Raw genomic sequence first — 14,593 nt, 5'->3', positions numbered from 1 at the left:
CAAAAAATAAATCTAACAAAAGATATGCAACATAAAGAAATTATAAAACATTACTGAACATGGCTAAAAGGAGAAATAGGCCATATTCAGCAACGAGAGTACTCAATGTCAAAAAGATGTTAATTTTTCCCAAATTAATCCATAAATTCAATACAATTTCATTAAAACTCTTATCAGGACTTTTCACAGATTGACAAACTGCTTCTAAAATTTGTGGAAGGTCAAAGAACCAAGGACATCCACACCTAATGTGGGAGAACAAGGTATGGGTACACATTCCACCTGAAATGAAGATTTGTCATAATAAACACAGTACGCCAGATAATTTGATATAAAAGCTGAGATAAGCAGACCAAAGAAGTAGAGAACCAAGAGACAAATCATACATATAGGAAAACTTGATATTTGACAGTGGACTATTCAATAAAAGGGCATCAGGACAATGGTCATCCATAAGAATAAAATAAAAATTTGATCTTTACCTCAAAACATATGCAAAAATCAATTCTTCAATGAATAAAGATGTAAATATAAAAAGCAAAATTTGAAAACTTCAGTAGGAAACGTAGGAGCGTATCTTTATGACTTTAGCGTGGAGTGATGGTACTGCTTATATAGAGTTTAAAAACAAAAGTAATACCTCTATACTTCATTGAGAGCTACATATATATGTGGTATAACTATAAAGAAATGCAGAAGGATGATAAAACACCAAATTCAGCGCTGCGGCTCCCACTGGAGGCCACGCGGGCACGTGAACTGCATGTATAATGTTTCATTTTTCTGCCGAGTGGTGGTTTTATGACAGTTTGCCACACCATTTAATGTGTTAGAAACTTTTTGCATGTTAGAAATTTTTACAGTGAAGAAAAAAGACACAGGGAGGAGACACTAATGTCCAGCACAGCTCAAAGTAAGAAACTACTCATTTCTTTCTAATTTTTTCAATTTGATCCCTGAAGTCAAGGAACGAAGAAAAAATTTAAAAAACATTCCATTAGGCCCTTGATGTCTTTTAAACATCAAACCTGCAGATAGGGAAGAGACACAGGAGATCCTGCCCTGGGAATTTTACTGGTGCAAATCCCTATCCATAAGTTTGCCTTGTCGTCTGTAAAGGCCTAAAATATCCAGGAATTTTTGCTAGTGTGGTATCAACTAGGCAGAATATAGTTTGGAAGGTTTTATAAAAATGTTGTATTTGAGCAAAAACCCCAACCCATGGGCTTCTTTAAAATGAATTCTTTAGTTATACTTCACTCTTATTACAAAGTCATTTGCTAAGGGAACTGCTTTCAATGTGATCTCAGAGACCACATCTTCTATTACACAGGAGAAACACAGAGAAAGAGGACCTGAAGGAGAAAACCCCAAATGCTAAGAAGAATTTCTGCAAAAGTCTTTCTCATCTTCACACATGGATCTCAAAAGGCATCGATTCTAACTGCTTTAGAGACCAGGATGTGATGTTAGAGCAGATAGGAAAAATGTTTTCCAACTGGACACAGACACTTAATTTCACACAGAAATTGAAAGGCAAGCAACCACTTCAACTTCTCAGCAAACAGCTCCGTGATGATCTTCAATAAGCCTTCAGATTTCAATACCTTAATCAGCTCCTTTTCTTTAAGGAGGTCCTCGTGAAGTTCTGGAAGAGGATCTTTGCTTTGTGCCTTTAAAACTTGCAGCCTGCTTTCCAACTTCTTGATTTTCTTTTCGCACTGGTCCCAGGTCTATTTGAAAACAGTGTTAAAATTGGTAAGTACTTTTCTATTTAAGGAGGAACTGTAGAAATAGAATAGCTCATTTAATCCTTGTAATCACTCTATCAAATGTGATTTTTTAAATCACACAGAAACACCATTTCCTTGTCTTGAGCAGACTGTGGTCCACGAGGGTAGATGGGAGCCCCGTGTGGTTCGATGCCTCTTTGTGGCTTTACGTGTGGCTCATCTCAACCATCGGGTTGGCTTTGCTTTGAGATATTTCTTCCTCCCTCTTCATATCCCTGATCTATCTAACTTATTTCCATTTTAATTTTGGAAAAGTTCACATCTAAAGGCTACTCCAAGAACTAATATTTACCCTTTACGATGTTGGGCCTATGCTATCACAGCACTGTAAAGCAGAATGCTCACCCGCTTTGGTTGTCTTCTTTTCTACTTTCAACCCTCTGCTTTCTTTTCCCCTTTCTAGAAATAGCTTGTCTTTAGCGACCCTTTCACAGTCAAGCTTCACTCTCCATTTCTCACCCCTGCTCTGACTGCTGTCTTCTGCTTAAAGCACGTTATAGTTTGCAAAGCATTTTCAACTTCATTTATCTCACTGCAATCATAATAACCTTAGGAGACAGACAGGGCAAGTGTTATTATCACATTTAAAATGGGAAAACTGAGGCTCAGCAAAAAACCGACTGGCCCAAGCATATGCGGCTGAAAGCAGCCTAGTCAAGAATGGAGCTAAGGCTGTAGTTTCCCCTGCCAATGCCATTCTTTTGAAGCATCTCTTTTCCTTAAACCTGACATTACTAAGCAAATAGTTGCCTGTATTTTCAAGATCAGGATGTTCACAATTGATTCATTAGGATAAATTTCTACTCCTGAGGTTACTAAAAACAGGCAAACAGAGTCAAACACTATTCTATTCCTCTACCTAAATATACTTGGGTTGGCCCATTTCTGTGGTAACACCTCACTAAAGGAGAGGCCACTTGTCTAGCAACATCAACTCTCTGGAACACAACCAAGAAGAAAGTGAAGAGAGAAACAAAACCATGAGTCCTAACTCTTCCACCAAACTGTTAAATTGCATTTACCATCATGCTTTGCAAACACGGCAGGTGTTCAACAAATATTTGCTGGTTCATGTATTTCACATAGTCTGTATACCAAATAAAATTCAGATACTTTGTTCACAGGAGAGATGTTCAGGCCCTAACTCACATATATTTACTCTTTATTCAGAAAAACATCTCTGACAAGCTTGGTTATCTGGTTTTGGTACACACACAACAGATCTGAGAGGAGAATGGGCCCCAAGAAGTAGGTGTGCTCAGAGAAATAAAGTAAAAATAGACAGCTAACATTAACTAGACAGAAACAAAAACCAGAAAAACCACATAAGAGCACAGAAGTGCAAGGCCTAAGTTCAAAGCAGCTCAGAGTCCTTGAGAGCAACTTGGTATATTTTGGCATAATAAAATGTTAATGATTTTCCTCATAATGACTCAAAATAAAACATCATGGTTCTTAAAGGTATAATCATTAATTATCTGGGAAATTCACTTTTATGGAAAAGTGCATTCTCTGATGATAATAGGAAGACGAAGTATCACTGTGTTTATTTTCATATACTATGCCCCCAAATAGACCCTATTTGGAACATTAGCTCTATGTATATTGAACACGAATAAATTTCCTGTTTCATAAAAGTAAATATAAAATAAACCTCAAGTATTTGTACTTAACATTGACTTTTTCAATGCTATATTATTATTTTACATTACGTAACTGTCATGATTCATGGATTAGTAGGACTCAAGTTCCCTTGGAAAAATCACAATATTGTGATTTTCTAAAATCATTTCCATCTTTACACAGTAAACAAAAATTCTATGCACTGCGTTTCAGCATCATGAAGAGTAGAAGGCGAGTTTACCTCTGCAATGCTCTGGAACTGTTTAATCATCTCTCCTACTTGGAGCTTTGTGTCCTTCCAGTTGTCCTGAAGTTGATTGATTCTTTTGTCAATTGACTCTTTGGTTTCCAGGTTAGTTATGTTCAGTAACTTTTCCCCAGCTTCCAAGGTTAGTGCATAGGTAGGCTGCCATCTCTGAAAATGAATTTCTCTATTCTAGAAGAAGAAAGAAAAGGGATTTGCTTAAGCCTCTGATGCGACCAAAATGTGACTCTTTGTGTATGTTTGTGTATATTTCCTTCAGAGATTTTCCTCTATGTTAAATTAGATATAAACTAGACAAATCTGGTTAGAATGTACACACACACATAAACACACACTCACTCACTCATTCACATCAAAGGCTAACGTTTTTACATTGAGTAGACAGCATACTACCAAATGATGTGTTCTTAAAATAATTTCCAAGGGCTGGTAAGAGATAAGATTCTTAGTGTAATGATTAGAAGTATAGAGAAATGAAAAATATACTTCACAGAATAAAAGCCTACAAGATAAATCGATGTAAGAACATTAAGAAAATGATTAGAGTATTAGACCTGAAACTAAGAGCAAATACCCATTAGCATCAGGGTCCCAGAGTCAGCTTACTCCTAACCCACAAGAGTTGAATGTGCACATTATGCTAAACAAACTTAAAAGACGGAGAGAACAAATAAAAAAGGTAAAATACAAAAGTATACGCTCAAGCTTATTATGGGCACATAACTATGTACATCAATATTACATATGTACAATATATACATAAAGATGTACAGCAATAAGGGATTAAAAAATTCTATTTGAATATGATGTAGGCTTTTCTTCAAAGGGGACTGAAATGAGCGATTTACAACACAAAAATTAAGTAAAAACTTTTAATTCATAATTCCAAAAGCATTGGTTTTCAGAAGAAAAAAATTAGTTCTAATTTTTGTTGTAAATATAATTTCCTTCATTTTCAAATTTCTCAAGGGAGACATAATGTAGGCATTTTCCAAAATGGCAGCTGATATTAAAAAAAATCAAGAGAGCATTGATTTACAAAGGTATTTCTGAGAGTACTTAAAACAACCCAATGCAAAGGAGGAAAGCAGACAATACTCTCAGAAGCAGACATAAAGAAAAACTGCAACTCAAATGAGTATACTGCCACTCCACACTCATCTCTCCAATATGCAGCACTGCTCGACACAGCCACTACGCTAGACGCCTAGCAGCCATTTCAAACTTAACTTATCAAAAGATCTGCTCCCCCTCCTGTCTTCCCTGACTTGGTCAACAGCACACTATTAACCAAGATGCTCAACCCAAAAACCTAGAATCATCTTGATTTAGATTTTTATTTACCTGCCACACCCAAACCATAAACAAGTCCTGTAAACTCTACCCACAGACATATCCTTATTTATCTTCACTGTCATCACCCTTGTCTTAATCATCCTAACTATCCAAGACTATTGAAATAGACTAACTGGTGACGGAAGACTGTATTTTTCACAAAATGGCCACAGCAATATTACCAGTCCTGCACGCTCTTCCAGAACCTTGCCACTCCCCATCAAGTGGTGCTGCCTCTGTCCCCTCCTCTTGAACCTGTGTGGGCATGTATGATGGTCCTGACTAATGGAGAATGCTGCAAGTGAGTGACTTCCAAGGCCAGGTCTAAAAAGGCAATACAGCCTCCCCCTGGATCTCTCTTTCTTGGGACGCGCACCTTTGAAGGCATGAGCCGTCATGTAAGAAGTCTGGCTACTGGAAGCCTCCAGGTGGAGGGAGCACAGGGAATGATGCCCAAGGAGCCCCAGCTGGTCCAGTTCCTAGCTGTCTGAGTCTTTCCAGCTTAAGTGCTAGACACGAGAGTGAGGAACCCTTTGGATGAGTCCTGACCCAGTCACCATCTGACTGAAACTGCCTAAGAGACCCTAAGCAAGAGCCACCTGACTGAGCCCTGTCAACCTCCAGAACTGTGAGAGATAATACTAAATGTTTGCTGTTATGCAGCAATGGGATTCCTGCTTCTCCTTTGGCTCCCCAACAATCTATCCTTCTCAGAGCAGCCAGATGATCTTTAAAAATACAGACTGTATTGTATCATGCTGCCCCCTCTTCCAACTGAAACTCTTCAAAGGCTTCCCATAACATCGAGACTGTAAACCAGGGACCACATCTCACCTACAAAATGCTCCTCCCTCACTGCGTCTAAATGCGTTTTCTATCACTGCTGTCTCACTGGCTATACTCCAGTCATACTATTTGATCTCATCTTGGGGACTTTGGGAAAGCTGCTCCCTCTGTCTGAAAGGCTCTTTCCCCAGATCTTTGCATGGCTTGCTCCTTCTTGCCGTTTAAGTTCCAGTTTAAACGTCACATTCCCAGAGATTACCCAAAAGTTCCTAAAGTACCACCCAGGCCCCCCATTACTGGCCCTGTTTTAATTATCTACCTATGCCTTGTTGCAATCAGATATTATTTATTATTTTGTCTGATTCCCCTCACCAATCAGACAAATTAGTATTTTCTTGTCTGTTTATTAATTTGTCTGATTCCCCCTACAAGAGCAGAGGCCTTCTCTTAGTCCACACCATACGCCCAGCACTTAGAATAGAGACCAGATAAGAGCAGGTACTCAATATTTGATGACTAGATAACTGAATGAGGAAAGCACAGGACTTCAGAACGGTACCTCTAGAAAGAAAAGTGGTTCTACTGCTCAATGGAACATGCCCTGGGAACTGCCAACTCATTACTCTAGTCCTGTGCTCAGCAAGCAACTTTCTGATTAAGAACTCTGTTGCCTAAATGAATCTGCCCTTCAAGAGTAAGCAGGAGTCCCACTGGAAGTTACCACACTGGTCGTCATTTCTGCCTTTGTCAGTGCCTAATCAGCTAGGGTGAGTCTGTCACCCTAAACTTCCCCCACTCTGCCCACCCATCTCCAGTCCACGCCTACTGCCACAGCCCAAGAGAGCCTCACCATTTCTGGGTGAATGGGGAAGATTGGGTTTCTGACCCCACAAGGCTAGGGACAAGGCTTGGTAGGGTCCCCATGACCCTACCCAGCTGGCCTCCCCATTGCAAAGAGCATACTTGAACCATGACATCACAGAAAACGTAAAACCTGAGGCGAATGAACACCTTCCAAAGAGTGGCCACTCTGTAGTTCTCACACTGCTCCTGTGCACACACTACCTTCAGCTCATGGATCAGGCTTCGAGTTTGGTAGAGGCTGTAGCAATCCTGGCTCTTCACTGCAGACAGCAGGTGGGTGGTGTCAGTGAGGAAGCGGAGCAGGTCCTCCTCGGAGGTGGTGAAGGACTGCCACTGCCTCACCAGCCCACTGATGTCACTCTTCCTCTGCCGAACGCTCCGGACAGCACTCTGCCACCGGTCTTTCAGCCTCGTGAAGTTTAAAACAAATTCAGGTCTTGGGAAAAATAGATCGTTAGAGAATTCTGACATCAACATGTAGGAAAAATAACTATAAATACATAATAGGAACTCGGATTTGCTATTTATATGCACAATTTAGATGGGAAAAAACTCTTAACACCTGAGCACCATTCAACTTAAAGATGATGGGGAACTTGGGGCTGGGGCGTGTGTTTTGATGAAAGGCATTTAGCAGAAGGTGTCTGCACATGACCTGGTTTTTTGCCAGCATGCATGACAACCATTCCCTTAAACAAACTGAAGCTGTTTTAACATACATTATGCCAAATGCTGTATGGAAAACTAAACATTGGGTCAACGGGAAACGGATGAACCGGTAGGTACCATGTAATGTTCTTTATTACTTGATGGTTGCACTTTAAGTAATTTCAGCAATAAAGAACATGCTTTCTGCAACTACTCAACTAGTTATTTCCCAGATCAATTACACTCTTCACATGATTGATAAGGCCTTTTATTTATTATGGGAAAAGTCATGCTTTGCTATACTGATCAAATCAAAACCAGTTTATCATTTTGGAATTGGTTTGAATTTATTTCTTCAGAGCCAGGAAGAAATGGGCATTATATTTCTTAGTTATGCTGAACGATGATTCAGAGGTATATGGGTGGTGATGGGGGGCGGGGTGGAAATAATACCTATCAGGACATTTAGAGAAGTCTTTAAGAGGCCAGGCCACCTCCAGACTGTCTGCATGTGGACCAGCTGTGCGGGCAGGTTCAGTCACTGTCACCGGGCTGGCCTCAGGCGCTCTGCTCAGCCCAACTGGCACTGCCCAGGGACCTCAACCCCATGTACAGCAGAGAGAGAAATCCCTTCTTTCACACATGTGACAGAGCTCCCTGCTGGGAACAGCAGCACTTTAAAATTTATTTTTTACAGAGCAAAACATCATGAAGCTGAAGGTAGAGAGGAAAACAGACTACGGAAGACTCTCTGGGGTAAAAACTTAGTTAACCGTATTTGGTGAGTGGGTATTTGCAAAGCGTCTGGTCTGCCAACTCCACCCACCCATCATAGGGAAGAGTGCCACCAAAGTTTTTACGGCTAGATTTCATCCTAATATACAGTCAAAAGACTGGCCCCGTGGTGGTCTATCAACTGACACGGCCACAGGGGACTGACACGGTCAAGATCCACGTGGTGGAAGGGTGGCCCCAAATGCACCACCTTCCCCGCACCCACAGCCATCACAAGCCCCAGACAGCTTACTTCTTCTCCACTTCTGTTGTGTCCAGGAGTTGTAAGGACTGGGTGATGTAGGAATCAGCAATTGTCTGGTTTATAGAAACTTCAGCTTCTAACATCTATATATGAGTTAAAATATAAAATAGCAGCTAGTAGAATTCATTTTATGAATCTGGAACTCATAGTGCCTATTAAAACCAAAGCTCAGAGGGGATATGCGAGATGATTCATTTGCAAATCATCTGAGCCTAACTACAAAAAATGCTCAACCATCACATCAACATCACCTGTGGATATAATCCTAGAAGCAAATACATCTAATAATAACTATATCTAATGCCCATTTATTGGGCGTTTACTATTTGCTAGGCACTGTATAAAACATACATTGTCTCACTTATTCCTCAACCTTAGGACTTAAGTAATATTATTAGATCCATTTGAGAGGAGGAAACTAAGAGGGAAGGAAGTTCAGTAACTGATTCAAGGTCACCCAGCTTTTTGGCTGGACAGATTTCATTTTCATTGGATGATCTTGATGTAACGATGCAGACGTAAATCAGTTACATTAAAAAGTTACAATGAACTCATCATGCACACTTTTGAAATGCAGGGTCTGGCTATAACCACCAGCAGAATTTTCAAATAAACATCAACACAAGCCTGGGGAAACTCCTCTGTGAAATTATTAATGCTACAATTATGATTATACCAAGTGCTTCAATATTTTAGAGAATTACTTAGTAAAAATGCAAAGACGAATTGAAGTACTTTAACATATTCTTGGTAAATTAGTTGTATAATGTTTGCATTCTGTGAAAGCAAAGTTTGCCCTAGAAGCTTCCACCTACTGCAGAAAATCTAGGAGTTCTGTCATTAATAAAACAGAGCAGTAAAACAAAACGTTGAATTTTATGAAACACGTGAGGATTTTACAAATGATCAACTGACAACGGAGTTTGCTTAAAGACTTACATTCCATGTTTAGAGAGTGATGGGTACTCTCTGTATTTTCTTTAAATCTGTCTTTCCCGGATGCCTGCCCCAGGGTCGGGGGTACTAGGTGGCAGAGAACACATGTTTACCTCATATGTTTTCTGCTGTTCCAGGAGACTTGGAAGGCTGTCAGTGATATTTGCTTTCAGTGTCTCCTCTATCTTCTCCAAAAGCTGGACCCATTTTTCACAGCAAGAAAGAAACTTTTCACTCAATCCAGTTCCCTGAAGCTCACTACAAAGGTTAAAAACAAACATAACAGAGCCATGTAACAGTGACATTCCTGAGCTCAAGCCGTTAATTTTACCCTAATGGAAAATGGTAAGAGATGGGCTCTGCTGACCTGCAGCGCTCCAGCGCTGTCGCCGTGGCCCGAATCCACTGCCGGTTCAAGTTCTGTAATGTCTTTACAGCTATGTCACTCAGCGGGAGCCTGAGGCTGACTTCATTCAAACGTTCAACCTCAGGTGACTGGGCTGTCAGTGCCAGCACGTGATTCTATGAAAACAATTAAATTCCTGATTTTTGGATGCCAATGATATATCTAGAGGATGCAAAGGCCTCAGAAATCCTGTAGACCATCCTTAGTTCAAAGATAAGGGAAAACTGGAGCCTAAATAGGTAAATGACCTGCCCACAGTCAAACAGCTAACTAGTGTTGGAACTGGACCTGAACCCAGACCTCTCAATCCTGTGGCTTTTCTAGGACAACAAGCTGCACACACGGCCAGAACCTAACCAGCCCAGGAAGTAGAAAGTCATCTCAGATTTTGTCTTTGAGGAATATTGAACTGAGCTTTCTTTTTTAAAAGACCCATTCTGGACCTTCAAGTACCTTTTAGTCTGCCAACAACTTGACTTTCAATAGATCATGCAGTTTACCTACAAATCAAATGAAAATTCGATCCTTAAAACAACCCTAGCAAAGCACAGGACTTCAACATCCATATTTTGGTAGAATATGAAATCACAAGAAAGCAAACTCATCAAAATTTTATTTTTAAGATGATATTCCAGGGACAGCCTCTAGGTCAACAATATGTTAAGCAAACATCCTTCACAATATCCATGTTGCCACTATGGAACTCTGCTGTGATGTTCTGGGTCAGGGTCAGCAAATTTTTTCTGTAAAGGGTTCGGTCATGAACATTTCAGACTTTTATGGGTCATATTGATGAGGATTATTTTAGGCTGGTTACTTTTAAAACTGCAGATGAGAAGGGGGCTGGTTACTTTTAATAAAAGCAACTCTGAGGAGTAGAGTTTGCTTGCCCTTTGTTGGGAAACATTTCCATTTGTAAGGAAAATCTCCACCTGTAAAGATGCCTCCCTCTCTATGCCAGGAAGAAGGGGGATGAACTTATCTCTAGAAACTCTTTAATCAGTGCCAAAGGCAAGAACTTAAGTTGTTTACTGTCTGGCAACCTCATGTAACTGACCCCCCCCAACATCCTCCTTTGTCTTTAGCTGAAGATAATATTTAAGGGGTGACTTCTGCCATTTACTCAATCCAGTTTGATTCTTATCTAAAAGTTATAGGACCACCCAATAACCAGAACCCTATGGGCACTGACACCATTTTAACCACTCTTTTTACACATTCTTTCCTTTGTCTTGTAAAGAGATAACTCACATACCTATGCCTCAAATTTAGCCTTACTCTCCACCCATGTTTGCAGCAGCAGCAGTGGCAGCAGCAGCTCCTCCTGCCTGTGGGTCCTGTCCCCATGCTATTCCACACTATTCTCTAAATAAAAGAGCACTACTGCCAGATCTTGAGAGTCCAAGAAATCTTTCTCTCGACTCCTTGGCTCACTGACCCCACATCAATATGATCTCTGTTGCAACGATTCAACTCTGCCGTTGTAGCATGAAAACTCCCATAAACAATATCTAAATAGAAGGGAATGACTTTGTGACAATAACACTTAATTTACAAAAACAAGTGGTGGACTGGATTTGGACAGTGTGCCACAGCTTGCTGACTCCTGATCTAGGTTATGAATATTGGTCCTTCAGAGTTTGCACGATCCAGAATCCTTTAATTTTTCCATTCACTCATGTTAACTATACTAAACTCACTAAGGTAATAAAGAAGGAAAAAAATATATAAATAATTTTACACGATATTTTACTTTTGATCTCGATTAACCAGAAAAATTCAATTAATCACAACAGCCAATTCCTAGATTATTCTAGTTCACGGAAGCTAATTAGTAAAGATAGCAAAATTTAAAAATCTACTAAAATTACTGTGGCACATTACTAAAACAGATCCCTATGTTGTCACACTTTTCCACACCTTAGGGAAAACAGGGCAAGAACAAATGGTGCATAACTGACTGTTCTGAAGAGTTTAGACACAGATTCTATAAGACGACAGTAACCAGCTTATTTTTCATCCTGTGGTGAATTTAAGCCCTTAGGAAGGACAAATATTGGCAATACCAGGAATAAGTCAGGATTTTCTTCTTTTTCTTGCTGGTAGAGTTTATCTAAGTTTTCCTCTTCATGCATAATAAGACCTTTTAAAGATTCCAACTGGTCCCCAAAATCCTTGAACTGTGAGAGAACCACCTAGAATGAGAGAAATTTCTCTTAGAAACAATTTTCACGTGTGTGTATAACAGAATTAAGCATAGCCTCCGGGGGCTGATAAAAGTTCAAGTTGTTTTCAACCCCTAGCAGCTCATTATTATCTTGAATATTCAGAAGGTGTCTGATTTTCACTCTGTGCCTTTGGCAAAGCACTGAGCCTTCAGGAAGCGCCTGCCTCAGAGGGACACGCAGAGGACGGTTAGTGAGTATTCCGCTCCCTCAGTCCTGCTGGTTAAATGTTTTTTTCCTGATGGTACTGAGGTGTGACCATGGTCTTCCTTGCAGCTTTTTGACAGCTCATGCACTAAGGGCTTTTCAAAAAGTGAATGAAGAATATAACAAATGGCCATGCTTTGAGCAGCTACTTCTATGACTCCATTACCCTACTTGGAGATCCAAATAACTATGAGATCTGAACAGTGTACGAAATCCAGCACTTCTTTAACATGTTCAATAAAGAAGAAACAATTGCTGAGATCTGCCCATTGCCCGTGGGATTGGAGAATCACCTGACTGAAGAATCATGTCAAATGGCGGATGTGTTTGGCGTAGCTTTATTTTGCAGCTGCCCTAAGGAGTAGTCTGCAAAGCTCTAACAACTATGACTTCATAGGATACGAGGAGTTGAGGAGAGTGTGCGAATGCCAAGACTACAACTTAAATGGAAAAGCAAGATGAACCTCAAATCCGTTTGCTTTCACAAGCAGCATCTTTTCCAAGTAAGAGGCCCTCTGGAGGAGGTGCAGCTGACCAGAGAGGAGCACGTTGGTACTGGACTCTGTGGGCTGTGGGAGTCGATCCAGGAGAGTGGAATTTTGGAGAAAGTCTTCTTTTGTCTTCTGTACATCATGCTGCAGCTCCTGGAGAAGAAAAAGTGGTCACAAAACATTTCCTCCTTCTTTCACAACAGAAATCCCCATCCCCTGCCACTCCATCAACATCTAGGAGAATTCCTGCCCGGAAATTGTGGGCATGTTTTTCTGTTATGGTTTATTTTAACAAGTTAAAAAAGCTAAACATTCTTTATATGATGCACAACTCTAGTGCTGTTCTAAAATTCGTCAGTTCAGAGCTAAACCTGACCACTGATCAATAGATTTGGGGCTTCTAGTGTTCAGAAACTGAAGACCACTTGAGTAGAGTCCTGTGTTTTATATTTCTAATCATCAAACACTCTAGGGATCTGTCTTAATGCCATTGTAAGAATCAACACAGCCCTGTTCTCTGCCTGAGACTTTTTGACATAAGTGGATTGATTTGCAGAGAATGTAGAATCCCCTTAGAAGATACAAAATGCATCTAGTCACCCACTTTAAAACTAGAATGTATTCACTTTCTGAGCATTCATCAACATGATAGGATAATTCACTGGGTGTGATCATCTAAGAATAGTACACGTTGAATCTCTTGCTTTAGAAATACTCTGAAATATAGTAGTCTAAAAAGCATTATACCCACAAGATTATTTCTAAAGCAAGAGATTCAACCTGTACTATTCTTAGATGATCACAACGAGTTAAGAGACTTGTGCTTTCATTTGAGACTTTGTATGAGGCTTCTGCTTTAGATTTACCTGCTGGAGTGAAAGAGGAGACTTGGAAAAGGTGGTGTCAGGTGCCCCTGTCCCAGCTACCTGCTGCCTAGACCTCCCCCTGGGCCGCCACCTGTCGCTCCCAACCACACACCTCCCGGCCTTGCCCAGGTCCTACACAGCGTGCTCACGTACCTGCTCTGATGCCCTCTCTGTCCCTGTGGTCTGCCCAGTCCCTGAGTCACGGCCCCGTCTGCTGGGCTATCGTGGCCTTGGTTTTCCCAGTGGGCTCTGCACTCACCTTTAAGTCCCGCAGGGCCGGCGTCAGGATCTCTGCCAGGTTGTTTCCAGACATGTTGATGTTTGCGAGCTGTCGGTACTTTGCTTCCTGCTGCTCCAGCCTTGCTGCAGCTTCAGTGTGAGCGCTGTTATAGGCCTTCCAGAGCTGCAGCAGACTCTGGGCCTTCTGCAGCTGGTCTGCGATGTCTTGATTGACCTGGGTCCACCTGTCAGCGCAACATGAACAACAGGACCCTCATTCCATCCTTTCTCTTGCAGCAAAAGCACAATGCACACCTTCTACCAGTAAGTTAATAGCAGATGGATTGTTAAGAAGAGACTGTTAAATGCCTTTTCTATTAATGGCATCACCATTACATAAACAGAAGTCCAAATTAGGATATTTAATTGACTTTATAATTCTCAACAAAAACTGCAAAATTTGTGATTGGCAAGAAATATCTATTATATTATGAATGTCTCTTAGGCAAAGGTAAAGAAAACACTGAACTGTGTTCCTGATGAAACTTTCTCCACATGGGAAGGACTCCTATTTTATGGGGGGGAGGGGGTGTCTTTAAATAGGCCTCATTTAAATTGTGTTTATATAAAATTTATCTTCCCATTACAAAAGCAACGTATTCCTTGTATAAAAGTGCAAATAAAGGAAATTATTCTTATTCCATATATAAACTGTAGTATCTTGCCTTTCTTTCCCATTTAACTTTTTACAAAATATTTTCCCCATGTTATTAATAAAAAATTTTAAGCCTAATTTTAAAGGGCTGTACGTAATGATCTGCAAATCGCCTGTTTTTGGTTTAGTTACAATAACCAAATTCCTGTTTAGTATGGATATTGAAGTATTTTTT

The 14,593-nt window shown here is 40.4% G+C and overlaps 1 protein-coding gene across 11 annotated transcripts in view; it reads right to left on the bottom strand.

The window, feature by feature from the left end:
• Positions 1-14,593, bottom strand: part of SYNE2 (spectrin repeat containing nuclear envelope protein 2) — a 298,118-nt gene that overhangs the window by 42,377 nt on the left and 241,148 nt on the right. For all 11 annotated transcript variants that reach the window (XM_070513755.1, XM_070513754.1, XM_070513759.1 and 8 more), the window contains 9 exons: positions 13,744-13,948; positions 12,592-12,771; positions 11,762-11,890; positions 9,657-9,811; positions 9,403-9,547; positions 8,342-8,436; positions 6,868-7,102; positions 3,658-3,852; positions 1,608-1,733 (listed from right to left, as the gene is read on the bottom strand). In XM_070513755.1, coding sequence (XP_070369856.1) covers positions 1,608-1,733; positions 3,658-3,852; positions 6,868-7,102; positions 8,342-8,436; positions 9,403-9,547; positions 9,657-9,811; positions 11,762-11,890; positions 12,592-12,771; positions 13,744-13,948 — 1,465 coding nt within the window. The remainder of the gene's footprint in view (positions 1-1,607; positions 1,734-3,657; positions 3,853-6,867; positions 7,103-8,341; positions 8,437-9,402; positions 9,548-9,656; positions 9,812-11,761; positions 11,891-12,591; positions 12,772-13,743; positions 13,949-14,593) is intronic.

Source organism: Equus asinus, chromosome 7 (genome assembly GCF_041296235.1).
Source record: "Equus asinus isolate D_3611 breed Donkey chromosome 7, EquAss-T2T_v2, whole genome shotgun sequence".
NCBI lineage: Eukaryota > Metazoa > Chordata > Mammalia > Perissodactyla > Equidae > Equus > Equus asinus.
This window is presented reverse-complemented; position numbering and strand designations above follow the sequence as displayed.